This window comes from Enhydra lutris, unplaced genomic scaffold (assembly GCF_002288905.1).
Source record: "Enhydra lutris kenyoni isolate GAN:26980312 unplaced genomic scaffold, ASM228890v2 scaffoldscaffold21, whole genome shotgun sequence".
Lineage (NCBI taxonomy): Eukaryota > Metazoa > Chordata > Mammalia > Carnivora > Mustelidae > Enhydra > Enhydra lutris.
The window spans coordinates 4,746,879-4,774,022 of NW_019154105.1; the positions used below are offsets into that span (position 1 = coordinate 4,746,879).

The 27,144-nt window shown below is 40.0% G+C and overlaps 1 protein-coding gene across 1 annotated transcript in view; it reads right to left on the reverse strand.

Moving 5' to 3' along the window:
* The window catches only part of LOC111149126 (Fraser extracellular matrix complex subunit 1), a 405,997-nt gene that overhangs the window by 245,811 nt on the left and 133,042 nt on the right, over positions 1 to 27,144 (reverse strand). Inside the window, exons 4-5 of the mRNA XM_022506058.1 lie at positions 15,148 to 15,255; positions 6,362 to 6,454 (exon numbers count right to left, since the gene is read on the reverse strand). Of these exons, the coding sequence (XP_022361766.1) occupies positions 6,362 to 6,454; positions 15,148 to 15,255 (201 nt within the window). The remainder of the gene's footprint in view (positions 1 to 6,361; positions 6,455 to 15,147; positions 15,256 to 27,144) is intronic.

A 27,144-nucleotide genomic window follows, 5' to 3' on the forward strand; every position in this document is an offset into this window, starting at 1 on the left:
AACCCTCAGATTGTTTTTCAGAGTCTGTAGTCTCTCATGGTTCATCTCCCCTTCCAATTTCCCTCAACTCCCTTCTCCTCTCCATCTCCCCTTGTCCTCCATGCTATTTGTTATGCTCCACAAATAAGTGAAACCATATGATAATTGACTCTCTCTGCTTGACTTATTTCACTCAGCATAATCTCTTCCAGTCCCATCCATGTTGCTACAAAAGTTGGGTATTCATCCTTTCTGATGGAGGCATCATACTCCATAGTGTATATGGACCACATCTTCCTTATCCATTCGTCCATTGAAGGGCATCTTGGTTCTTTCCACAGTTTGATGACCGTGGCCATTGCTGCTATGAACATTGGGGTACAGATGGCCCTTCTTTTCACTACATCTGTATCTTTGGGGGAAATACCCAGTAGTGCAATGGCAGGGTCATAGGGAAGCTCTATTTTTAATTTCTTGAGGAATCTCCACACTGTTTTCCAAAGTGGCTGCACCAACTTGCATTGACTTAACCTTTCTAAATCTCAGCTTCCTGGTGTGAAAAACTGAAATGGTATGCCAGTACCCCCTCCACCGGGTTATTAAAAGGATTAAATGAGGTCGTTTGTTAAAGAGCAAGCAAGGTGGGCGGCAGGTAGAGGGTGCTCAATCCTCTCTCCTCTTTCCACTGCATTGAGTTCATGGCCTTCCTCCTCCTTTTCACACCTCTCTGCCAGTTGTAACTGTAGAAATGGACATAATATCAAGGCCAAGTCCTCTAGCATCAATGTTTACTTCTGCTAAATTAAATACAAAATTCCAAATTTAGTACAGCATATAAATGGGCAAGCCCACAACTTGCTAATAATATATTGGCTAATAAAAGATAGGGAGCAATTGACCTTTATACTTTGAAAAGCCTAAGCATAGAAGCAAAGAAAGAAACTATAAGAGAAAACTTGATAGCTTCCTATGAGTTAATGAGTTAAAATTTTAAAATTCTGTCAAAAATATCTTTTACATAAAATTAGAGGTGAATGACCAACTGATACAAATTGCAAATTATATTAATGAGAACTAAACTATTATGCAAAACCGTTTATAAGCAATAAGAAAAAAACCTAATGAAAAAAATTAGCTTATAAACTATTTAACATTATTAATTGCAAAGAAATATTAATTAAAGTAAAATTGGATAATACTTTTCAATATCAGATATAGGGAAATTTTTAAAATTCATAGTAGTGCTGGTGAAGCTGCAGTGGGGTGGGATTTCTCCTGGAGAAGCATCTGGAATGCTCAGCCCCGTGGGGCCTGCCCAAGGTAAGCGTACTTGAGAAGCGGTTGCACTACCTGTGTCACTCCCGCTGCATTTCTCATCAGACACAGACAACTTAAAATTGAATTTTAGTGACCACAGATGACATAGCCCCAATACTCAAAATCTTTAGCTGCTTTGGCCTACTAAATTCACTTTTAAGAAGTTATCTGAAGAAAATGATCAATGATAACACACAAAATAAGTTTAAATACAAGGAATTCCATTTCATTGCTCTTTATAGCAAAATTGGAAATATTTTCATGAAAATTAGAAGTTACCTAAATACCTAATAATAGGAAATCGTGTTCTCCAAGGGTACGCCAGGGAACCATTCACAATGTTGTATTAAAAAGACAGACATAAACTGTACACGCAGTATCACTACAATTATGTCAGAACATAGCTCTCTACCCATCTATCCATCTACACTGCCACCCCTTCTCCAAAAAACTGAGGAAACAGTAACAGTGATTTTCATAGTTTGGAAATTACCAGTGATTTTTTTTTCTGCTTATACACTTTTTAATTTTTTGAATTTTCACCATAAACATATTTTTACTTTTGTCATCAGAAAGCAAATTACTGTTTAAAATATCAAATCATTTATACGTGTTAAATAAAGTAAAACGTGAAGGCTGCCTATAAAATAACTTGAAGTGAACTTCTCTATTCTATTTACTACAAGTTAGGAGGTTGCTTCTAAGCATCTCGACATTTCACTTCATTAAAACAAGAGCTTATTCTCTTGCTACTCAGAAACACTAACAGTTGTTTCTTAAGCATTTGCAGTCACTCCACCTTTCAGAGGCCACAAAAATTAATTACAATAACAACCTGTCAATCACCCGAATTTTTTCATCTGTAAAATGAGAGGGCTGTGTGGGTTTTCTCTTTGGTCTCTTCAAGCTCTCTAATGATGTGAATCTATTATGTAACTCAAGAGACATAAAATGAGGCAGGAGATTCCTCCTTCACAATAAGCTTGAAAATTATGGAAATAACAACGAACACTGGGTAGGGAGTCTCCAATGCTTGATGTCAAAGCCACAGAAGAAGATCAGATGATGGTCCAAAGTACACGGAGTGATGGAGACAAATGGCTCTCTTTTGGGAAAAAGTCACGTAAGTCCCCAGTGACGCCGCTCTCAGCAGAGGACGACTAGAGATTAAGGGGTGGGGGTTTGGCACAAGCTGATATCTATCTATCTGATCAATCTATCTATATAAAATTTTAATATAATAGTAATAACTGAATATATAATATATATACAATTTCCTAGAGTTCTCTACACCTATTGACAAAAGCCTTATTTTTTATAAACACTGGAGCAGCGCAGAGAGCTTCGTAAAGTCAAGGAATAACAGACACACAAAGTAGCGCTCCCAGACCTGGTTTTAGCTGCGTCATCTTAACCTCATTAACACCTTCAGAAAAGATGAGATTTTGACATGGGACAAAAGTGCATTCTGCAGACAACATCTTCAATATATTCTCCTGCGCAGCCAGCTAAGAAGTCGGCCTGGCTGTTGACATAAGTCCAAAGGAAAGAGAAGGTCATAAAGTATTTGCCTGGCTTGCTCACAGAAGAAAATAATTTTTCTTCATATAATTTGTTCCTGTTATGAAGTTATAGACCCAGAATACTAACTACCTGGGAATGTTTTGTGCGTATTATAATTACATCCTCCGCTTTGAAGAGAACAAGGCTGTGGAATTCGATATTCATTTCTTCCTTCACACACATAAATTAGCACTCCTTTTAGCCTCCCACACAGGCAGAGCGAGCTGACCTCTCCCTGCGCTCCTCTATTCAGTCCGGTATGGGCACGAGGGCATCTCCACCTGCCACTTTCTTTTACAGGGAATCTTCAAGCACTATCTTCTCAGACCTGACATTATCTGGTGATGGGATTAAATTAGCAGAGAGGGAAAGAAAGGGGATTGATGGTCCTGTTCCCTCCCTTCCACAAGCTAATTTGTGGGGCGAAGAACAGGGAAAAGCACTCCGGCACTCTTTTAGGAAAACATATTTCAGCCTTGTCTCCCTGAATGGTTGGCAAGGCTGGGCAGGGATCCAAACACTCATTTGAAGGGAGAGCTTTGGGGAGGCCATGGAGGAAGTAGTCCCCTAAATGCTGGCTGTAATAAGCCCACGTAAGACTCTCAAATAACCGAGAGTCAGCCAAAAGGCTCAAGCATTTTCCTCACTCCAGGGAAGGTGTCGGGACTTGTCTAGACTTGTTAGAAGGCCAGTTGTGTAAGACACCGTGGACCCTGCAAGCCAAGGCAGCCCTCCGGTGGGGCGACGCCGAGTCATTAAAACTGCCCCGTGCTGCACTCATCCTTGACTTGCCCTTGCTTCGACCCTGTTCTCTGGAGACAGTCTCACTTCAACTAATTTCCCTCCTCCTCACCACACTCACTTTATGCTAAGGCCTCTTGTAAAGCCCTCTCTCAGGGGAAAGGTTTCACCTTGGATCACCAATCTGAAGTTCTTAAGACACCGGGCTGTTCTGTAGCTACAGGGAGAGGGTCTCCATGGCCTGCCCTATGGAGGCAAGCCAGAGGCTAAAGACCAGATTACTACAGTTCAGGGAGAGAGGAAAAGTGCTCTGGATGGCTTCCTACGCAAGCTAAAAGGGGCAAAAAAAACCCACAAGAAAACCCAAAAACAAACTCTCCAAGACTCAGGGAAAACCCTAGTGATAGAAGAGACAAGGTGAGATTCAGAGCAAACCCAGAAAAGTATTTAAACCATGCAAGAAAATAAGTAAGAAGGCTTTGGAAAGACTCTAGAGGAAGTGACAAAAGTAAGAGAAGGAGGAAGGGCAGGAAGACAAGAAACGCGATGATTTTGACTTTACTAAGGCTAAAATTAGATCATTTTTTGGTCTTGACTTTAAAAAAAAATCATTCTTCTATCTCTATTTGAAGAAGTAGACCACTAGATAATTTTTCCTTCAGAATATAGTTCCTGAAATTCAGCCTTTTCTCACTTACATCAAGTCCCAGAAATACACCATTTTCTGAGGAGTACATTTTGAAAGTTGCATATGGGTAACCAACACATGGATATGTTCTCACCCAGCTTAGAGCTTTCCATGTGATGATGTCTTACAGCAGAATGGGGCGGGGGGAGGTGGGAAAAAAAGAGCTTTCCAAACTCTTCCAGAAAAAGCTGGATACCAAGCAGATTTCATATCTTAACTAATCCACCAGAAGACCTGTGGTCCTAGAACTATCCCGCTACATAGGTCGTTGGTCAGGTCAATGACCAACATGCCGTTGGAACAAGGATAGAGATAAGTTGGAGAAGGGATTTGCTTGCCGTGTGGGTCCTCCAGTAACTGGTGTTTACTGACCACCTACTCTAGGAAAAGTTCAGTGCTAAGCGCCTGGTGAGATGAGAGGCAAGAAAATCACTGCAAAGAGGCAGAAAATACTATCAGTGTTCTCAAGCGCCTTAAGCCAAGATAAGAAGATTGCACACGTGCACAAATACGACACAAGAGAACAAACGATGAATGGCATTAGAGTGCAAAGATTTATTGAATTTGGATTTTCCATGTCCCTCGTATTCCATTTATTTCAGATGTCTGATTGTCCCTTGACCTTATTTTGGATCCTGTGAACTCCTTTATCTGAGAGATGCAGCTTGGTGCTTTTGAATTTAAACCACATCCCTATCAGATCCTTATGACCTGGCATTACTCCTGTCATCCATGTGCTCTACAGCACTTACCATCCCACAGAGGATCCTCTTCAGTGGCACGTGAGGTGTACCCCACTCTTTATAACACAGACGGAACTGAGCAGCAAAAGGTGATAAGTGGTCTGAAGACATTCCCAGCATAGATCCTGCCTGGGATCTATGTGTCAGCAACACATTGTGCAGAACTGAAAGAGTGGCTTCCTCAGGTAATTGGGAGACAGTGGCTCCAGGGAGATGATCCTGTCCCACGGGGAAAGTACACTAGGCTCACCGAGTTTTAGGGACACACACTGAATAGCAGCCTAGAGTGGGTATATCCAATCCCATTAACCTGAATGGGCAGGGGCACTAACCTGGGGAGAGATTTGTATCAGGTGGAAGATGAGGATTAAAGCAAAGAACCTCTTTCCACCACATTCTACTTCACCAGCCACCTCCAGGTAACACTGAGGTATAAGCAAAGATGAACTGTACCCATTCCATTTTCATAGTTCCTGCTACAAACCCTGCAATGGTACTTTTTAATTGGTACTTCACGTCTGTAAATGAGTTCTAAAGGGTCTGGAATGAGAAAGTATAATTACGAAACTTTAGGATTGATTTCTAGTACTGTGGTTCTAAATGGGCAGATGAGCATTTGGCCTCTTAGGGGACATTGGGCCATGCCTACAGACATTTCTGGCTGTCAGGACTTAGGGGTGCTACCAGCATCCAGTGGGCAGAGGTCAGGAATGCTGCTTAATATCCTACAATGCATAGGGCAGCCCCCACAGCACAGCCTGAAATATCAATAGTGCTGAAGTGTAGAAACTCCACCTAATGGAAAGAGCACTGAATTAGGAATAAGAAGGCCAGGGTTCTAGGCCAGGTTATACCACTTATTAGTAATATGACACTGGGTGAGTACCTTAAGCTCTTTTCAAGTCAACGCTTTTATCTTCGATACAGGAGTAATAATATCTGCTCTATCCACTCGGGGTTGTCGGTGACTATCGAATGAAAAAAACATGTGGTACACACAGACGAGGTGGTGCCTAATTATTCAGCACCATGACTTCTTCCACATCAGCATTCTCAAACTGCTCTTTATACAGACACAAATTCAATCTACAAATATTTACGTAGGACCTATGGAATAAGTAGAACTGTTTTAACCTCATTCAAGAAACCCAAATGCCCATAGAAAGTCAAACGACTTTCAGGTCCTCTGCGGCCCAGACCAAAAAAAAAAAAAAAAGAAGAAGAAGAAGAAAAGAAAACCTCTCTTACCAACACAAGTGCAGCATTCAGCTTTCTCTCTAGCCCAATGATCCAAAGGCACAGAATCAACGCCAGGTCAGAATACACTTACCACATAGATTTTCTCTTCATGGCGGCAAGATCCGGGAGTCCTCAACACGCACTCAGGGCAGCACTGGTTGGCCGCTATTTGAAGCACTTCTCCCTGAGCATTTAAAAACAGCTCAGAGTAAGATGGCGGCAGCAAACACACCCATGATGGCTCACCAGACCCCAAGTCATCTCAGATTCACTATGTTTCATGCGTTTCCACGTGACAAGAGACAGGGTAAACCAAATAAACTGACAAAAACATTCTCTCTGTCACGCTTTTCTCAGAGTCAAAATGAACCCTCTTGTGAAAGTAATTTCCTTGAAAATTGTCTACACCTTTTCACATACAATAAGGTGGGGGATTTTATTCACTAGCAATGCTCCTTCTGAGTGCCACACAAGAAAAGAAACTAGGGTAAGGAGAAGGGCTGTGTCTCCCTGAAGGGGTTGTTTCCCTCTGCTGAGAAGAGAAGACGTGGGGTCAGGGGGTGGGGGGGATGGGGTGGCCAGAGAGCTGGCAGGTGTTCTAGCTGTCCTAGGAAGGTCTGATGCACCCAGCAGGTAGGGAGCTCAAGTTCTGATGTTCGCTTTTACTAGACAGAGTAGCAAGGCACATGGGGCAGGGGACTGAAGGACAAAGCTAGGAGAGGAAACAGCATTGTTGTGGGGGTATCACATGTACTGTGGGGAGCCGGGTAGAATTCCTGGGCTCCAATAAAGATCTACATTGTTTTTTCAGGCCTTCTGTAATTCCAATAGTGTTTCCTATCAAGATGTGATACTATCAAGGGAATGGGCTACCACATGATACTCCAGGATTTATTGGGAAGCTGTCAGGTTAACCAGCCATCCATTTGCCACCGTGAACAATCCATCTATCCTTGCGTTATTAAAACTGTGGATCAGAGAGCATATGTTTCGCTTTGGGGCCCAGTGATCCTTTGACTCATCTTGCTTTCTCCTCTTAGGTATCTCAGTGTTCATTTCCACAAGTCTTAAAGATGTGACAGAACGGGCAATGAGTAATTTAGACCAAAAATAGTAAGAGAACCTACATGAACCAGGGATTCATGATTTATCCACAGAATAAAAGTCTACAAAGAATTCACCCAGTAGAATGAAAAAAAATATGTGTGTGTGTGTGTGTGTGTGTGTGTGTGTGTGTGTGTGTGTGTATTAATGTTTTGGAGCTGCTTCCATTTAAAAAAATTGTACCCATGAGAGCATTCTAATTTTATATAACTACATTCATAAGAGTGGGTGAGAAACAGGACTAAGATTTTACCACTGTTCATCCACTAAACAGATAAATAGAATTCTATCTAGCAATAGTGATCACCAAATTCTTCTAATTTGCTTGATAAAAGATAAAATATACAATATGGGGTTTTATAAAGTTGCTTATACTATGCAACATTAACGACTTTTCAGAAAATTGCCCTCTGAACTCAAGAGGAAACTAGACTTCCCTGATTTTCACTAAGACAGTAAAATGTAGAAACTACATTAGCATCATTTCCATTAAGAATTTCACACAGAAAATGAGATCTCCAAGCTGTTTATATTCTAACACGAAGCAGGGAGCAAGGGAGAAAGGCATGTAGAATGGAAGATTTGAAGGAATAGTTTAAGCACACAAATTAGTTTTGTTTTCTATAAAAACTGATTTTCAGATTTGGCCCCCAATATTCATTTCATAAATGTGATATTCTTTATTTGTGACTGGCAGTGGAAGGGCCCTCAGCTTGAGTCTAACTATTGAACTTGTGGTGGTACATCAAAGAGGTGATTGGGCACACTATTGGGTATTTACCCTGAAGATACACATGTAATGATCCAAAGGAGCACATGCACCCGAATGTTTATAGCAGCGATGTCCACAATAGCCGAACTATGGAAAGAACCTAGATGTCCATCAACAGATGAATGGATAAAGAAGATGTGGTATATATAGACAATGGAATTCTATGCAGCCATCAAAAAACCCGGTACCTTGCCATTTGCAATGACGTGGATGGAACTAGAGGGTATCATGCTAAGCAAAGTTAGTCAATCAGAGAAAGACAATTATCATATAATCTCTCTGATATGAGGAATTTGAGAGGCAGGGTGGGGAGTTGTGGGGGAAAGGAAGGGGAAAATGAAACAAGATGAGACCAGGGAGGGAGACAAACCATAAGATACTTTTAATCTCTCTGATATGAGGAATTTGAGAGGCGGGATGGGGAGTTGTGAGGTAAAAGGAGGGAAAAATTAAACAAGATAGAACCAGGAAGGGAGACAAACCATAAGATACTCTTAATCTCAGGAAATAAACTGAGGGTTGCTAGGTGCGGGGGGGGGGGTGGATATTATGGACATTGGCGAGGATATGTGCTATGGTGAGTGCTGTGAATTGTGTAAGACTGACAAATCACAGACCTGTACCCCTGAAACAAATAATACATTATATTTTAACTTAAAAAAATAATTAACTAAAAAAAAAAAAAAAAGAGGTGATTGGGGCTAAAGGAAGAGCAAAGCATTTTGCATGTGGGAGCTTAGAGAAGGAGAGACAGAGTTCTTGCTCTCTAACCATGTGACCTTGCACAGCTTTGGAGCCATGGGCTACCTGGAACACATAAGCCTAGCCTTATTGGAGAACAGTGCAAAGTGACCATATGGGCAAGAGATAGCAATGAAGATTGCTAAGCTTGCTGGGCAAGATTACTTGACCAGGATCTATAAAAACTAACCAAAAATAATTATGATGATCATTTGGCAATCATAGCTAACACTTGACTGGGTACTTAGAATAGCCAGGTACTCTTTGAAGCATATACATGTATATGTGTATATGTACACATATTTGTGCATATGTGTATATGTGTACATATAAAAATATATGTGTATATATGTATTATACCTATACAGCTAATAAGAGTATTTACCTAATTACATTGTGAGAATTGTATTATGTGTAACTTAACTAGGCAAGTACTATTATTAGCTGCATTTAGATTTGCAGCTGCATCCCCACCATGTAATATAATGTTCCTTCACATGGCATTGTCCTCTATACATATATATTTTTCAGAAATCCTGAAGAGAGGATTGGTCCTCACAGGACTGGGTTAAATAATCAAGGTTCTATATACTTCTATTCTGTTTTTCTCACTTTGTCTCTGTCTCAGTTCTATGCAGCTAGCTCTCTAGCTAGCTATTCTAGGTAGATATAGGAATGGATATAGAATCTATTATATATGGATAGGATGCATAGAGAGATGACAGATGGTAGATAGATAGGAAGAAAGAGAGAGAGAAAGAAAGGAAGAAAGAAATATTAGAATTGTCATTGACAATAGGTTATTTCCGGTCAATCCATGAGTAAAACAAATTGTAAAAGGGCTTTTAAACATTTTTAAAAGATGGGAGTAACAAAAGTCATTAATTATAATAATAGGGTACATGTGATTCATTAACCTGTGCCACAAACTAATATAAATATACCATAACAGATCTGAATAACAACACATGCTACTGAGAAACACAAAGGAAAACTTAAAAGCAATATGGTAGAGTAGAAGTTACATTGGGTCATGAGCTAGGGACTAAGGTTTTGTCATGGGTGTGCCGCTTAGTAGCTCTTTGTTTCTAAGCGAGTAACTAAAACCCCAAAAGTCTGTTTCTTTGTCTAGAAAATGAGGAAGTCTGACTAAATGAATTCCAAAGGCCTCTTGTAGTTCTAACGTTCTATGATCTTTTCCATGACTTAAAATAAAGAACCCAAGTACTCTGTGACCCACTCACATGATCTTTGAGTTGGAAGTTTCTTTTGGTTGGATCATCTGGTATAACCCTCTCATTTTACCCCTGAGGAGCCTCCTTAGAGTTCACAGTCCATGAGTTCACAGTCTATGATAATGGCATTCTTAGTACTATCATTAACCCATTTGCGGAGCGCTCCTTCATACTCACTCACTAAAGACTTGGCCCCTGGGTCTGTTTCTTTTCTACACAATGTCTAGACATAATTCTGGACAACTTCAATGTCTCTGAAAGTGACATTCTATCCTTGTACATTCTTAACCACCTCAATTCACATAATCTTCTTCACTTCACTTGAGCTCCCCATGGTCATGGTCAACCTTGGGACCTACCTATACTCCAAATTATTCTATACCAGAAATCTTCAGCTCTCTAAATCTGAACCTTCTGGCCTTTAGCTCTCTCTCATCTTCACTCCTCCTCATACCACATCCTTCAGAAAGCTCCTTGAACACTTTTTACCTTGCAGTCATTTAGCCAGCTGGCCTCACTTTCCTATTCATGTTAGCCTTAATTCCCAATACTTCCTGTATATCTATTCTTTCTTGCCATTAATACGGCAAAATCCCAATCCTGGATCTATTCCACAATTTCTTTTCTTCCCTTACACTTGGCTAGGAAGCATCCCTTAGGAAATTATTCCATCATGCAGCTTGATACCCTCACAGGTTCCTGATCTCCTGTTTTACCTCAACCTTGGTCAGTCCCTTTCTCTCCTCTGGGACAGCTCCTAACATTCACTCTCTTTCAGTTCCCAATGGAACCTCAAAGTCTTCACAAAGTAAGAATAGATACCTTCAGATACATACTACTTTAGTATCCTCTTTTCTTACTTACAAATTTAACTATTTCTGTATCTATCCATGTCTCCTTCTTTCCACTTTTAGAGAAAGGGTTGTCCTCCCCACCCCAAGCTCTGGATCCCACATGCTCTGTTCCCTAAAAACCACTCCTTCTAATTCATTCATTCTGTCTCTGTCCGTCCTCCCTACTCCACCTCCCATATCTTCAGCTTCTCTCTTTTCTGGGTCATCCTCCCTTTCCTCCTAGTATGATCATGTCTCTTTTGTGCTAATATCAAAAACAAAGTCCTTTTTTTTTCTCCAGGTACAACTTTATTTATTTTTTTTGTTTTGTTTTTAAATCAGTCTTATTTGGTCATTTTACAAATATTGACTAAGCGTCATACACTGTGCTGTTTGATGGGCTGCAACAGTGAAGAAGACAAGGTTTTTGTTCTCCAGAAGCTAAGAGTCTGAAGGAGGAAGCAGACAAATATATTGGCATTTGCAGTCTGATCAAGGCCTATAATAAACGTAAGCACAAAGCACCATGGCCACACAAAGGAGCATTCAATGGTTGGGGATGGGAGGTTCAAAGAAACTTCAGAGATGTACTGATGTTTGCCTAATGCCCCATTTCTCTCATATTCTCAGGAAAGCTCCCTGAAAGAACAGCCTTTGCTTGGCTTCCTATCCCCACTTTCTATTCATTCCTCAAACCTCTACAATATAAGATTCCTCTCCCACCACTCCAATGACACCAGCTTCAGGGTGGCCTGTGATCAACACCATTGATACAAACGCCTTATGGAAACTCTCTACTCTTCTGGCTACCATAATACCTCTCTCTTCTCTGACCACTTCTTACCTCTTACCTCTCTGACCATGTCTCTTCAATTTTCCTAAGTTCCCTCTCTTATGCTCACCTCCTTGTAAATGACAGTGTTCCCCAAATTGCATCCTTGATCTTATACTGTTTCTTCACAAAATCTCTTAAGATGAGCTCACTAATTCTAAAGGTTTATGCTACTGACTATATGCTAATAATACTCATATACTGATTCCAACCTTGCTTTCTCCTCTGAGCTTTAGATTTGTATATTGGGTGGCTTATCCACCTGGCTCCTCCATGGACACTTTGAACGTAATGTTCCCTAAAATGAAACCATCACATTCCTCCCAAATGGAATGCTTTTCTTCATTATCCCATATTTCTAATATCAGTTGGTGGCTCAGATAACCAAAGAGTGCTCACACCATAATTTGGGAATCATCTCTCCTTTTTCTTTCCCTCACCCTCCTGACTTCATTTGCTTCTGCTGGTCTATCCCCTAAGTGTGCTTTAGCCCGCCCTTTCCTCTTGAGCCCTATGCCACTGGTGCTCTGACTTAGGTCTTTATCCCCTCATCTGGATTGTTCTCACGGCCTCTGAATTGATCCCTGCATTTCTAATATCATGCATTATCTTAGAAAAACCAGAGGTCTTTCTAAAAGAAACGTTGGACACTCTACCCATATGCCTGAAATCTTCATTAGAAGTCTATCATCTTCAAAATGAAATCCCAAGCATGCAGCATAGTACAAGGCTTTCCATAACCTTGAACTTAACAGTTCTCTAGCCTCATCTCTCATTTATTCATTCAGTCGGTCAAAAAAAGATTTACTGGGTACCTACCACACTCAGGGGCTATTGTAGGTGCTGAGGATATACAGTATATAAAAGAGACAGTAAACAAGAGATATCAGTAAAATATACAGTATGTCTGATATTAGTTAGTGTCAAGAAGAAAAATAAAACATGGAGGAGGGATAGGAAATGTGTGATGGGGTAGGGATTTACAATCTTAAATAGACTGGTGTTTGGGCAAAATTTAAAGGAAGTAAAGGATCAAGCCACATATATTATCTGTATCTGGAGAAAAAGCAATTTTAGTGGGAAAGGCAGGGTGCAAAGGCTGTAATGGTGGGAGTGTGCCTGACATCTCCAGGGAACACCAAGCAGATGTGGTGTCTGAAGCAGAGTGAGCAAGGGAAAGAACAGGAGATTAATTACAAATTACAGAGGTGTAATAGCACCGTAACAGGATATTGTGAGCGATTACTCTGAATGAGAAGCCATGGGAAGCCATTGGAGAGGTTTAAGAAGAGAACCAACATGACCTGACTTAAATTTTAATAGGACCACCCTGACTGCTGTATCGAGATCACAATGAACAAGGCAAGTACAGGAAAAGTAAAACAAGTTAAAAGGCTACAGTGAGAATACGGACCAAAAAAATGATAACAGGTGGGACCAGACTCAAAAGCAGGGAAATTGCATTTGGGACCTACGGTTTTATGAAGGAAGAGCTGGGTGTCTGCTAATGCACTGGATGTGGGATGTGGGAGAGAGTCAGGGGTCAAGGACGATGCTAAGTGTTCTGGCCTGAGCAACTGGGAGAAAGGAGTTGCCATTTACCAAGATGAGAAAAACTAGGAAAACAAATGAGAAAGAGACGTCACGTTCAGTATCCAACAAGGGTCAGAAACTTATCTTCTGGAAAGGGCCAGATAATAAATATTTTAGCCTTTGGAGGCCACATTTGGTCTACATCGCAATTACACAACTTCATCCTTGTAGTGTAAAAGCAGCCACAGACAACACATAAACAAATGAGCATGCCTGTGTTTCAATAAAACTTTATTTATGAACACTAAAACTTAATTTCCTACAATTTTTGTATCATGAAATATTGTTCCATTTGTCTTTTCCTAACCTTTTAAAAACATAATAACTATTCTTTATGCATAGGTCATACGAAAACAAGTGGCAGGTCAGATCTGGTCTGCTGACCCCTGGAATAGAATACATTTAGTTTCCAGCAATACAATCGATATCTTTCTAACATTTAATGAAAGCCTTCTTTTTCTATTTGATAGAGAGAGACACAGCAAGAGATGGAACACAAGCAGGGTGAATGGGAGCGGGAGAAGCAGGCTCCCTGCTGAGCAGGGAGCCCAATGTGGGGCTCGATCCCAGAACCCTGGGATCGTGACCTGAGCCTACGGCAGACGCTTAATGACTGAGCTACCCAGGCGCCCCGAGGCTTCTTATTCTCACATGATACCACAGTTATTTGCATGAAATGGAAGAGGGCATGTCTTCATGGTCTTTATATGAGCAATTCAGATTCTGACATGAATCATTCAGCAAGCTAAGTAGAGACATTTTAGGAGTATTTGCTCCATAAAATAGAAAGTCCCACAATATACAACAAAATATTATTAAATTTACCAACATTGGATGTACACCTGGCTTCCCAGAAATACACCCATGAAGAAACTGAGGCCTACAACAAAAGGTATGCAGAACCTTCCTCACTGTGATGTTAAGAACAGACAGAAACTTACTGGCACTAGACGGCATAACGTCTCAAGATTATTATGGGGGAGGCAGGGAACTAAAAACATAAACCGTGCTTGTGGAATTGATCGAACGTTTTTTAAAGAAAATAATTTAGTCTTCTCCAGAAAGCTTCCAATGTTCAAACTTGAAGCTTAAACGGTTTTTTTAATAGATTCACTTTAAAAAGAAAAGAGTCAGCAACTGGAAAAAATATTGTAACAGAATTAGATGTATAGTCGGAAAAAAACTGAAAATTTTTAACAAAGGGGAAAGGAGGAAAAAATATCCCTCCTATACTTGGCCAACCAGGAGCTTTCCGGAGTCAAAGCCTCTGCCATGTTCCGCGGGAGCTCAACAGCGGGCAGTAACACAGTGGCAGGACAAAAAATGGTTTTAGAAAATTATCTTCAAGCAGTCAATGCTGACTCTCAATCCATTCCGTGGCTTGTAAATGTCGTGGTGCGTATCTGTGGCTTTAGCATCTGTCACCCCGGGGAATCCTCTGGGTAGCAGTTTATTAGCTGCAAAATTGTGGTTAAGTTGCTTGAAATCTCTAGGCTTCATTTCCTCATCTATAAAGTGGGGAGAAAGATTCCTACCCCCACATATTAAGTGGGGTAACATTTGTAAAACTAACTGAGTGCCCAGTCCAGAGTAAATTCTCAATTAAGATATTCTTAAATGTGTTGTGTTAAAATTCTCTCCTGCATTTCATAAGGCTTCCAGTTAGAGATTGGGATACGTGTCGGAACCAGATGACCGAAAAGACACAAAAACCCTAACCTGCTCTGACTTTACCATGGCATTTGGGATATAATTAGGATGCCGTACCTTCTCAAAGGCACACCGAGGGTTTCTGCAAACAGCGGGTTTGCAGATAACGATGTTGCCATGGCAACGGCAGTTCTGGCATGAATCAGGCTTCCAAGTTGTGGCATCCTGCAAGGAAACACAGGCTCTGAGTTAAAAATTATCAGTCAAGGTAGGAGGCCAGAGAAGCCGCCCCATCAACAGCCCCACGGTCTGAACAAATAAAAGGCAAAGGAAAGTCACAGGCAGACACAGGGCCTGCTGGACACTGATTAAGCCCCGGGAGGCAATAAAAGCAGTATAATCCATTTCACCACAGTCAGCCCACGCAGTCAAACACAAGAGCATGCAGCAGAGAGCTGTCGATACCCAGAGTAAAATCCATCGATTGGCCTGAAACCTCAGGAGGACAGGTTGCTCCCTGACTTAAAGTTTCTCTGCTGTTAACTAACTGAAACCATCGGAGCATGTTTAAAGGAAAATGACACTTGCACTAGCGGTAACCAGCATCCTAAAAGCAGCATTTGCCGTTAGTTAATACCAGCACCCTAGACCTTACCTTTTAGCCCTTGCAGGCTGCCTACTGTAACGCTCGTAGAAACGAAGACTGGAGGAAGTGGTTGGGTGTTTTTACGGCGGACCAACCCACGCACTGGGTGGCTGTGACCTGCACAGCTGTACGCTACACATATTGGGGTACAAATGAGGCATGCGCATGAGCACCGTCCATCAGACTCACACATTATCAGGGATCATGAACATGAAAGCCTTTGACTGGAACTTGGACGAACTGGAACTTCCCCACAAAAAAGTGTGACAGTTAACGTCACCTTGGCCAGGCTACGGTGCCTGGCTGTTTGGTCAAACACTGGCCTGTCCACTGCCGTGAAGATAGTCTATACGTGTAATTAACATTTACAATCAGCTGATTAAACTACAGGAGATTCCCCTGGATGACATGAGGAGCCCCAGCCAATCAGGGGGTGGTCTTTAAAGCAAAACTTGAGAAACTTGGAAAGGAAGGAATTCAGCCTCAAGACTATCGCATGGATGGGGCGCCTGAGTGGCTCAGTTGGTTAAGCCTCTGTCTTCGGCTCAGGTCATGATCCCAGCGTCCTGAGATCGAGTCCCACATCGGGCTCCTTGCTCAGCAGGAAGCCTGCTTCTCCCTCTGCCTCTGCCTGCCTCTCTGTCTGCCTGTGCTCACTCTCTCTGACAAAAAAAAAAAAAAAAAAAAAAGACTATTGCATGGAAATTCTGCCCGAGTTTCCAGGCTACCAGCCTGCTCTACAAATTTCAAAATCAGACTCACAAATGCAACTTTAACTCTTGCCTAAATTTCCAGACTGCTGGCCTGCCCGACAGATTTTGGACTTGCCAGTCCCCACAACTCCATGAGCCAATCCCTTAAAATAAATTACTTTATATATACATATATATAAAGATACCCATATGTCTCCTTTGGTTCTGTTTCTCTGGAGGACCATGCCTGGCATGCCAACACTAGGACAGACTTACATGGGTGTGCACCACATTCCCAAACATAAATGAAGTCATCTCTTCAGACTGAGAAATGTTAAGTGTATAACCTCTTAGAGAATGTGCTTCAAACCCAAAGTTGCTTAAGAAATACCAAAGGTATCAAAAGCAAGATTACATTCCCAGCAGCTAGTTCACAAAAACTCTGAGTCAAAGCAGATGAGTACTAGAACGTGTCTCGGAATACCTCTGAATTTCTTCCTTTCTTTCTTTGTTGTTATGTAACACATTCCTCCAAAATTGGCAATACTGTGCCAACTACAGTCTCCTCTTAAGCAGAAGCATGATGACAAGTAGGGGAAGAAGAACAAATCTCCTCCCAGGCACGAGGTAATATATGTTCCCCGCTGATTTCAAGAGCACAGTATCAGTTTCAGGATTAAATAAAAATGACAACTTCACGAAGCCAGCGGCTACCATTTATTGATTACTATCTCATGCTGACTTACGCGTGACTCTTGGAGCAGGAAACACTGACAGAGAAGGCATCTGTGGTACTAGAGGAGGGTGGCCTAGCCCGCTTTCCTGAGCTCTGCCATCACTCTAGAGGGCCGGGCCCAGCGGAGACGGAAGTACCCGCACATCGGTTCTCCGCAAGGCACTTACATGCGTGACGGCTCTGTGGAGCTGGCACCTTTGTTAGGACTATTCCCATTTTACAGATGAGAAAACAAAATGCAGGAGGTCAAGCAATTTGCTCAAGCGCACAGAGCTGCCAGGAGACCTGAAGAGTCAAGGTCCGGAGCCAGGCTGCCCGGGCTGGAATCCTGGAGTCACCACTCAGAAGGGTGAGTCCGTTATCAAGTTAAGGTTATCTGTGCCCTGGGTTTCTCACCTGTAAAGCAGGAATGATAAAGTACTTAACTCATAGGACTGTTGAAAGGCTCAACTGAGATGATGTATTTAAAAAGGTCTGAGTGGTGCCTGGAACTTACTAAAGGCCGATTAAGCTTAATTTATTTTTAATCCAAATGTTTTCTAAGATGTCACATTTAGCCAGCATCTCCTAAACATTTCCTTTTTTCCAGAGTGAAAACTGTTCCATAATTACCTGACCTTCTCATCTTCCCACTCCAGCCTACACACGTAAAACAGTGAAATTACTATTTCATTAGGACTCTAACACTGGAAGGATTCAGGACATTGCAGCAAAAGGGAAGAATGAATGCATAGATTGCATTTTTAACACTCCTTAGGTAACTGGAAGTCTCCGTCTGGCAGAGCTGACATGGCAGGCATCCATGTCTTCCTTTCATTTGGACACAGGATGGCCCTGCCCCTCCACACAGTCACTATGTCTCTCAGTACAGTCACCTCCACTCTCTCCACATGTGGCATTCTTACACCAGGGGTCAACTCCTCTGCATGTCATTTATTTTCTCAACGACCCCACACTCCAAAACAGTCCATTACACTTGTTAGCAGCTCTCAGTCACTGGACTTGGCTTACGGAACTCTAAACGTGATCTTCTAAAAACATGGAGTGATATTTTACTTTCACTCAAAGACACATAAATTTTTCTTTATGTTAATTCAAAGTGAGGTTTATCTCAGTGAGGTTTATCTCACTTTGAATTAACCCAAGAAGTCTTCCTGAATTTGCTTACAAATTTGTCTTCCCACCAGACTATGACTGTGACTATGACTCTTTAAAGAAGAAGGTCTCGTTTTATGCCTCTCTGTGTGTCCCCTTCATCGAGCACAGTTCCTGAGTGTTGGATGAATTAATGAACAACCCTGAGAACTTGCTAACCCTCAAGAAAATATCCATCCAGGCAAAATGAGATATCCCATTAAGATGCAAGATCTTGATAAAAACAATGTCTAAGTGATAGCACCTCAAAAACCCCATAATGTTCAAGGTTATTACTTTACTGAAATCAAACCATGTTTGAAAAAAATTCTTCCTCATCTAGCCACTGGACTTGTCCAAAAGTTCCTTATATTGATGTCCTCATAGAGTAAGTAATTTATGGCTAATTTTAAATAAAATGAGCCCTTTACCAAGGCCTGGATAGATGGCCATATATTTTTCAGGTCTAAAACTTTACGAATCAATTTCTATGGTTCCATAAAATTGCTTTATGAAGGTGGGGATACTAGAGATCCTCAATAGCTAAAACTTTGGATAAAGCCATAAAGTCCAAAGAAATAACATTGTAAAGCAAGTTTTACAGATCTTCTGTGTTACTATTGCAATTTTATTGCTTTATAATCCTCTCTTCCAACCTAATACACTTTGCAAAAGAAAGTCTTAAAATAGTTTCTCCCTAGAATATAGATTAAAGGATTAGATTATGACAAACCTAAAAAGCAATCAAAATACGATCTGTTGATACAGATTTTAATATTTTTAATAATACGTGAATCAAATGTTCTTACAGATAATATAGTATCTCCATCTTCAAATATCTTAAAGTAATAGCCAAGTAATCCAAGGGAAAAAACCTATTTCGCTTAAGTATTTACTGAACATTTGATTAATCCTAAAAATAAACAATGAATATATCCCTCACTCAAGTTTCTGGGGGGAAATTATTTATAGTATTCTATAACACCAGTATATCACCTGTCAACATAAATTTTCTTCAATTTGAATGGTATAATAACCCTCCTTCAATTATTGATTAATTCATCTCATTTTAAATTCCCTTGGTTTCTTAGAACAGAAATGAGAAAAAAGAAAGCTCACCCAAAACTGTGCTTCCAAGTTACAAAATAATACGTGGACTAAAATGTCATTTTTATAATAAAAACATATTTATATACATGGAAACAAAGCATGGAATTACATAAACCAGTAAGTGAAAGATGGTCGTTCCCAGGTTTTTTCCTTTATCCTTATCCACAATTCCTATTTTTTTTTTCAGTAACAAAAATGGAACTTATATAATTTCTCATAGCATATTAAAATTTTCTAGAAAAGCTGGACCAGTATAATAGGCATGTATATTTATTCACTTATTCAGTGAAACATATTTCTTTAAATGAAGTGTTTTCACAAAAATCTCAGCTTCTCAAAACCATCCTTAGGTGACTCGAGGCTGAGATATGGAGCTGATGAGAACCCCCCAGGTAGGGAGATGCAGGCCAGGACCCCTGGCTTCTCTGGGTGTGGGAACACCTATGGGCAGCTTGGGCGTCAGGTCCCTGTGAATTTACATCCTGGAAGACAGCACAACACTCTCCTTTTTTTAATCTGTTTTCCTAATTCTGGTGGATCTTCTTGGCATCAAGGATTACTGATTCTTCTGTCCTTATGCTCACCCTTGGTTGACCCAAAGCTTCCTTGAGTCAAATGGGAGGACCCAGCTGAAGATTATGTGGTCACAGATCAGTTTAGGGGTAAATTGGGGGCTGACAAATGAGAGCTGTTGGAAGCTTCTCCAAGGAATGGGGTGCTAAAAGGTTCTCCAAGTGCCTGGAACATGACTTGTCACTTAGAGCAAGCCAGGCTCCAAAGCGGGGATCCAGAATGCAGATAAGCTTCAGGATAGGATTGTCATAGCTCGATGGCATCTGGTCATGCTTCTCTACTGCTCAAAAAGTTCAAGTGGCAACTTATTTCTCTCTCTGACTTCATTGTGTACCTTTCTCACAAACCTTTTTTACTGGCTCTAGCTATACCGGTTTTCTTTGCTATTCCTGGAACTACCAAGTATGTTCCTAGGTCAGGGCCTTAAAATGGGCCATTCCCTCTGTTTGGGGTGCTCTTGCCCCAAACATCACCATGGCTTATTCTTTCATTTTATTCAAGTGGTTGTTCAAACACCACCTCTTCAGATAATATTTTGCATCTATCTATTCCTTTACATGGTTTTCTTCCTAGGAGTCACCACTTTCCACGGTATTATACCGTTGTTTCCCAACAGTCTTTCTCCTTCCCATTAGAGCATAGCCCTAAAAAAGCAGGAATTTTGTTTGTTTTGTTCACTGATGTGTCCCTAATGTCTAGAACAGTATTTGCACATAGTAGATGAAACTTATTGCGACCTTTAAAAGTTACTTTTAAAATATAAGGTATAAGAACAACAACAAAAATGTTGTGTCCGTTTTCCTGCTGACCATAGGTAAATGGAATCTGGGCTTTGAAGTTAAACTAGCACAGGGGAAGTAGAGTTGAAGCAAGCAACCTACCAAACTGACAACAGTGAGCCATTTATCTTCCTAAACTTTCAGGCACTCAGTGAGATTTTTAAAAATTAATTGTGTTCCCTACTTGTCCTTCAAAGCAAGAAAGAGCCATGATATTCAACTGGGTCTCTTATCTTCATTTCTGGAGGTTTATTTTTCTGACAAGTCTGGTTTTCTGAAAAGATAATCTATAAAAAAGAGGTCTTTGACCCAGCTCCAGTTCAGGCACAGAAATAATGTTCTTGTTTGTCAAAGAACCATAAAGAAACAAATCAATAACTTTCATAAGGTTATTTTAGAGTTCAATTCTTTCCCCAAGTGCCTTTCCTCAGACAGCTTAAATAAACAATACCTTTTTTCATTCAATCTCATTTCAAAGTTCACGTAAAGCTCCTCATCCGGCCCCAAATAAAAAAGAGCAGAGGATACTTATTGTTAAGAAAAGATAGGAGCCCTTACATTTACATTAACTTCTCTCCTTTCAGGAGGAGCAAATACAAGTTAATGCCAAATAAGAGAGAAAATGGCAGACCATTCCCTGAGACCAATTTCAAAATCTCGCTCCATAGAAGCCTCCCTCGCGGAGTTTCTTGTTTTCCATACCAAGGACCTAAGTAGTTTCCCATTTCAGCATCCTGGAGTGACTAGCTTGTACCTGATCTCCCCCTCCTGCTGTCTTAAAATGAAAAACCCGAAGGCACCGACTATAAGAATATCAGCTTGGATACAGAAACAACAGCATGAATCACAGATGAAAAGACAGCCGCTTCACATAACTGAAAATGTCTTTGTTCAGCTGGCTGACAAGAGATGCTGAAAGCGTGGCAAGTTAACAGTGAGTTCCTGCACATACATCTCCCTAGGATGGTGTGGAAGCACAGTGGGGGCAGGGAAGGAAAGGGTACAAGCTCCTGTCACATGCCAGTACTTCTGCAGGTCCCCAATACACATGCCAGCCCACAGCTCCTCCCAGCATCTCGGGAACAAAGCCTTATTTTATAAGTGCATTTATAAAAGCACTCATTTTATAAATGAAGGAATAGGGTGTGGAAAGAGTAAAAGAACTGTCTAGAGCACATCTGGTAATGAGCAGATCTGGATTCAAACCCATCCTTTTCTTCCATGCCACACTACTGTCACCTGATCTCAATGACAATGAATGCCTTCCATTGTACAGCAGTCTTCCCAGGTCACATCAGGGTCACTTCCACCCTCTCACTTTACAGGCCAAGATGAGGTACATGAGGGCAGTACCCCACATTTCAGAGGAAAGGACTGTGAGGTCAAGTGACTTATCTGCCTTAAATGTTCCCCATGCCTGCAAAGCACACTCTTACCTCCTTCATTTTTTGAGGGGGGAAGGGCAGAGGGAGACAGAAAGAAAATCTTAAGTAGGCTCCATGGCCAGCATGGAACCCAACACTGGGCTCAATCTCACAACTCTGAGATCATGACCTGAGCCAAAATCAAGAGTTGGACACTTAACCGACTGAGCTACCCAGGTGCCCTATACACCCGTACCCCTTTTAATCTAACTTCCACATGTCCTCCAGGTCTCAGTTGAAATACCACTTCCTCAGGGAGGACCTCTCTGCCTCCTTGACTAAGTCAGTATTTCCCTGACTCATGTCCCCAAAGCTCCACCACTTCCACAATGCCAGACTTCCAAGTACTATTTTTCACAAAAAAGAAAAAGGAGAAAAACATCACCTTCTGGATTCCAGAGTCTTTGGCACATTCAGATCTTTTATATTTCTTCCTAAAATATTCTGAGATATCATCTCCCCTCCTTTACAGATGAGGACACCAAGGTTCACAGAGGTTAGATAATATTACCAGAGCTTATAAGTGATAGTACCTTTATTTGAACCAGTGTCCATTTGATTCTAAAGCTTTTGTTTTTCCAACCAACCTACTTCTGTACCCACAGCCTTGGTCTATGAACACAAGGTCACAGACTATACTAACTCAAGTAGCAATACCAATATGGTAGAGTGGGTAAACGGGTTCAAATACCAACCCAACTGCTCCCTAGCTGTGGAATCTTGAACAAATCTCTTGGCTTTCCTGAGTGTCTATTTCCTAACATATAAACTACGGATAAGATAGAACTCAACAGAGTTATAATAAAGATGAAATAAATTAGTATACTTATTAGCACGGTGACTGGTACACAGGAAGCACTCAATAAATGTTAGCTATGAGGTCTGGTCATTTGCCACATTAACCAGTTGATGATGGTATTTTCTATGACAGAGGGAGTAGCTGTAGCATTTAGAGCTTTAGAAAATCCCTCCTGGAATCTCCAGTTTCCAAGGTAAGGGGGAGTTAACTTTTCCACAGCTTAAATGTTTATAAGATATTCCACTAGACAGTGCTGTGGAAACTATACTCTTAGAAAAGCATACCAAAAAAAAAGAAGAAGAAGAAGAAGAAGAAGAAGAAGAAGAAGAAGAAGAAGAAAGAAAGAGAAAAAAAAAAAAAAGAATTTCTTCAAAATGTAGAATAAAATTAAATGCCCAGTGAATGTGCTTCATATTCCTAATTCTGAGACAATGGAAATATAGGCTTAGTTCTGAAGCTCTTCCATTTTTATATCCAGCTTTCCATTCATTCTAACATAATCCTGTTATAATAAAAGGACAAGCTTAAGAGTACCCCAATGACAAAATAACCCTCATAAATTTCTAGAGATGTTACCCACAGAAAAAAGTTCTATAATGAATAAAAAGTCTGATTCATATTTCCACTTTGAGTAAGTCAGATATTAGGGAGACCCTACTCCCTAAATGTAGTATTTAACTAATTTTTTCCTCTAAAAATTTTTCTCCCAAAACCTTCATGTCATATTGCTAAGGCAAATAGAGAAAAACAAAGAAATATTCAAAATGTTTGCCCATGAAATTAATTATTGCTATACCATCATCTCTCATATTATGTCTTTTCTTGTTTTTCTCCCTAATAGACCATTATCATTCTTTTAAAAAAATTAGTTTGTTTTCCTCCCACCATTCCCAAGAGTAGACTATTTCTTTATATATAAGTACCTTTGTGCTCCCATAGTGACTAAAATATAGCAGGCACTTACAATGTTTTTGACTGATGGTTGGACAGATATTCCCAAATTTAGATAATCACTAGCTATCTTGTGATGTAATTGCTGAAAAGCCATTATATAGACAACAGCACTTCACTCCCAATGCTGTCCAATAAAAGTCTTGTACGTGCAATGGCCATTTTCAATATGCCCTGAGATTTGCCTTCTAGACTTAAGTCTCAGTCAAGACATTTGCTCTGAAAGGGCCCCTCTATTTCTGACTGAATGCCAGGCTCACCTGCCTGATGCTATCATGTTCCAGCATGCCAACACGTACACACTGCTTGAAGTGCTGCTGCATGTCCTTAATCCCTAACACTTTTTTCCTGTAGCCAGACTCTTGGCAGCTGGCCTAGTTAAACTGGCCATCCAGTAAATGGTTGAGAGCTGTTCTGACACTCACGTTCAACCAGGTAGTTGAATGTCTGTTTTCAGTCCTGGCCAAGGCCCTGAGTCAAAGACTTCATTATAAGCAATGCAACCTCACTATTTTTGTGTAAAGCAGGCTCCTAAACAGGGGCTATGCCTCCCTAGGAAGCATTTTGAGAATTTTTTTTGAAGATTGAGGGTTGTGAGGTACTACTGGCATTTAATGGATAGGGACCATAAATTCTAGATTTCATGTCATGTAAAACATGAAGAAAAACTGTCTCACTTCCACATGACATTCAAACATCCTACTGAACATTCGTGTAAGTAAAATATCTGTTTATAATTATCTGATATTTATCCTCACTCTGTTTTACATATAAACACAAAGAACTTACTGACTGGTAATAATACACACTGAATCATCCAGAATTTTAATTATCATGTAACTCAAAGAAAGATTGTACCGTTTTTGTTTAGAAATTTATGAAAATAACAGAGGACAAAAAATATATTGGAAATTGAAAATTAACTATGAAAATTTATCAAATAACCAGGATCTCCAACCACAATTAATTTGAAATTCTAGAACAGAAAAATACAAACAAATGAGATTAATTTTGTTTAACTGCATCCTGGACATAGCTTAAAAGAATACTGGTAGGTAAGAAGATGCCAACAGAAAATATCCAAACTGAAGGACCAAAAACAAAAAGTATAGAAAACAGAAAAGAACATGGGAGACAATGAAACATGTTTCAAGTTTTAACATATGGGCAACTGAGAAAGATACAAACAGGAAAGGGGCAGAAATACATTTTTGAAAAAATAATAGCCGAGAACTTTCCAAGACAGAAGAAACACATTAAGCCATAGATTCAAGAAGTAATAACTGTCAAGCAGAATAAATATAAAAAAAAAATACCTAAACACATCAGAGTAAGACTACTGAAAACTATCAGTAAAGAATAAAATCTTTTTCTTTTCTCTATTCTTCCCTACCCCTCCAGCCCCTAGCAACCACTTTCTACTCTCTGCTTTATGAGGGTTTTTGTTTTTGTTTTTGTTTTTTTTTAAGATTCCACCCATAAGTGGTATCATGTCGTTTTTATCTTTCTCAGTCTGGTTTATTTCACTTAGCATGATGCCCTCCAAGTTGATCTATATTGTCACAAATGATAGGATTTTCTTCTTTATAAAGGCTGAATAATATTGCCATATGTGTGTACCACATTTTCTTTATCTATTCATCCACTGACAGTCACTTAAGTTGTTTCCATACAGAAAAATCTTCAACTCTATAGAGGGGTGGAGAGTTAGCTTCAGAGAAGAACAATAAATCTGATAGTCAACCTATCCACAAAAAATGATGGATGTCAGAAAACAAAATCATTGAAGCGATAAATGAAAACAATCACTAAGTTAGAATTCTATACCCAGCAAGAATAGCCTTCAAAAATAATATTGAAAGGAAGATTTTAAATTAATAAAACTTACGAGAACTTTTCACCCATAGACCTGAACATTAAAAAAAAAAAAAAAAGAGAGACGTTCTTCAGGCAAAAAGAAAATGATTGAAGATGGAAACACAGTAATGTAGGAAGGAATTGAGAGTAATGGGAAGGGCAAATGTGTGGGTAAGTCTAAAAAAATAACTGCACAAAACAAAAATAATAACATTTTGTGGGATTTAAAATATATGTAGACAAAATGCACAATAAGACATAAGACAGCAAAGGGTTAAATAAAAATTAAAGCGTTTCAAGGTCCTAGTCCTAGTTGGGAAGAGAGAAAATAATTAGCAGACATTGTAATCCGTAGGGTTATCACTCAAAGAAACAGTAAAAGCACGGATAACTAACAAGCTAAAAGATGGGGAAATGAATTTTGGATTGATTCAAAAGAAGAAAAGAGAGAAAAAAAGAAATAACATTAAAACAAACAGAAAACAACGGTAAGATAGTAAATATAAACCTTCAAGTATCAGTAATTACACTGAATGAAAATGTTGAAAGATAAAGATTGTCAGATTGGATTAAAAAAAAAAAAGTGCAGTGGATCCAGTAACATTGAGAACCATTATTATAAAGTATTGATTAAAAATCTCAAAGCCCCAATTTATATATATATATATATATACAGACTGCCTCATTCAAAATGGAATTTCAGAGACCAAATCCTTCAACAATTCGAGCCACCAAGAATTTACAGAGGATCTCTCATTCTGCTAAGCAAGAAAATACAACCCCATCCCTTACATATGCACTCGAACTTGAAATACAGTTGAAGAAACAAGACTTTTAAAACAATTAGGGAACAAAAGAAAAGAATAATTGGAAAGAGAACCAAGTACAAAAAAAGAGTACTGGATTCGGAGTTAGAACCTGCCTTCAGCAAGCTAGGCACACTAGACAAGTCATTTGCCAGGTCCTCAGATCCATCCTCTATAAAATTCAGAGGTTAGGGCACAGTGTCCCTAATCTGGAGATGAATTCTGGAGTCATACATCTGGAAGTGGGAATCTAGCTCCCTGCCTAAATAGTTCAGAACCTTAAACAAGGTAATTATCCTGATGGTCTTGGTTTACTTTTACATAAAAAGAATAAAGATAATAAAATATCTTTATAGAGGAATATTAGGAGGATAAATTAGGTAACACATTTTCAGTTCCTCAGCACAGTGCCCGACACTTACAGGGTAGAGCAGAGGCTCCCAATTCTTCATCCTTGGACCTTTCCTGTACTCCAGATAAATCTCTACCTGACCTCTATTCCTCAGAGGGGTCATCACTGCACATCTCTGCGCCTGAGTTATAAAGCAGTTCCTCATCTGCTGGATTTTTCTTCTCATGTGTGCATTCATGACCAAGGTCATCAATA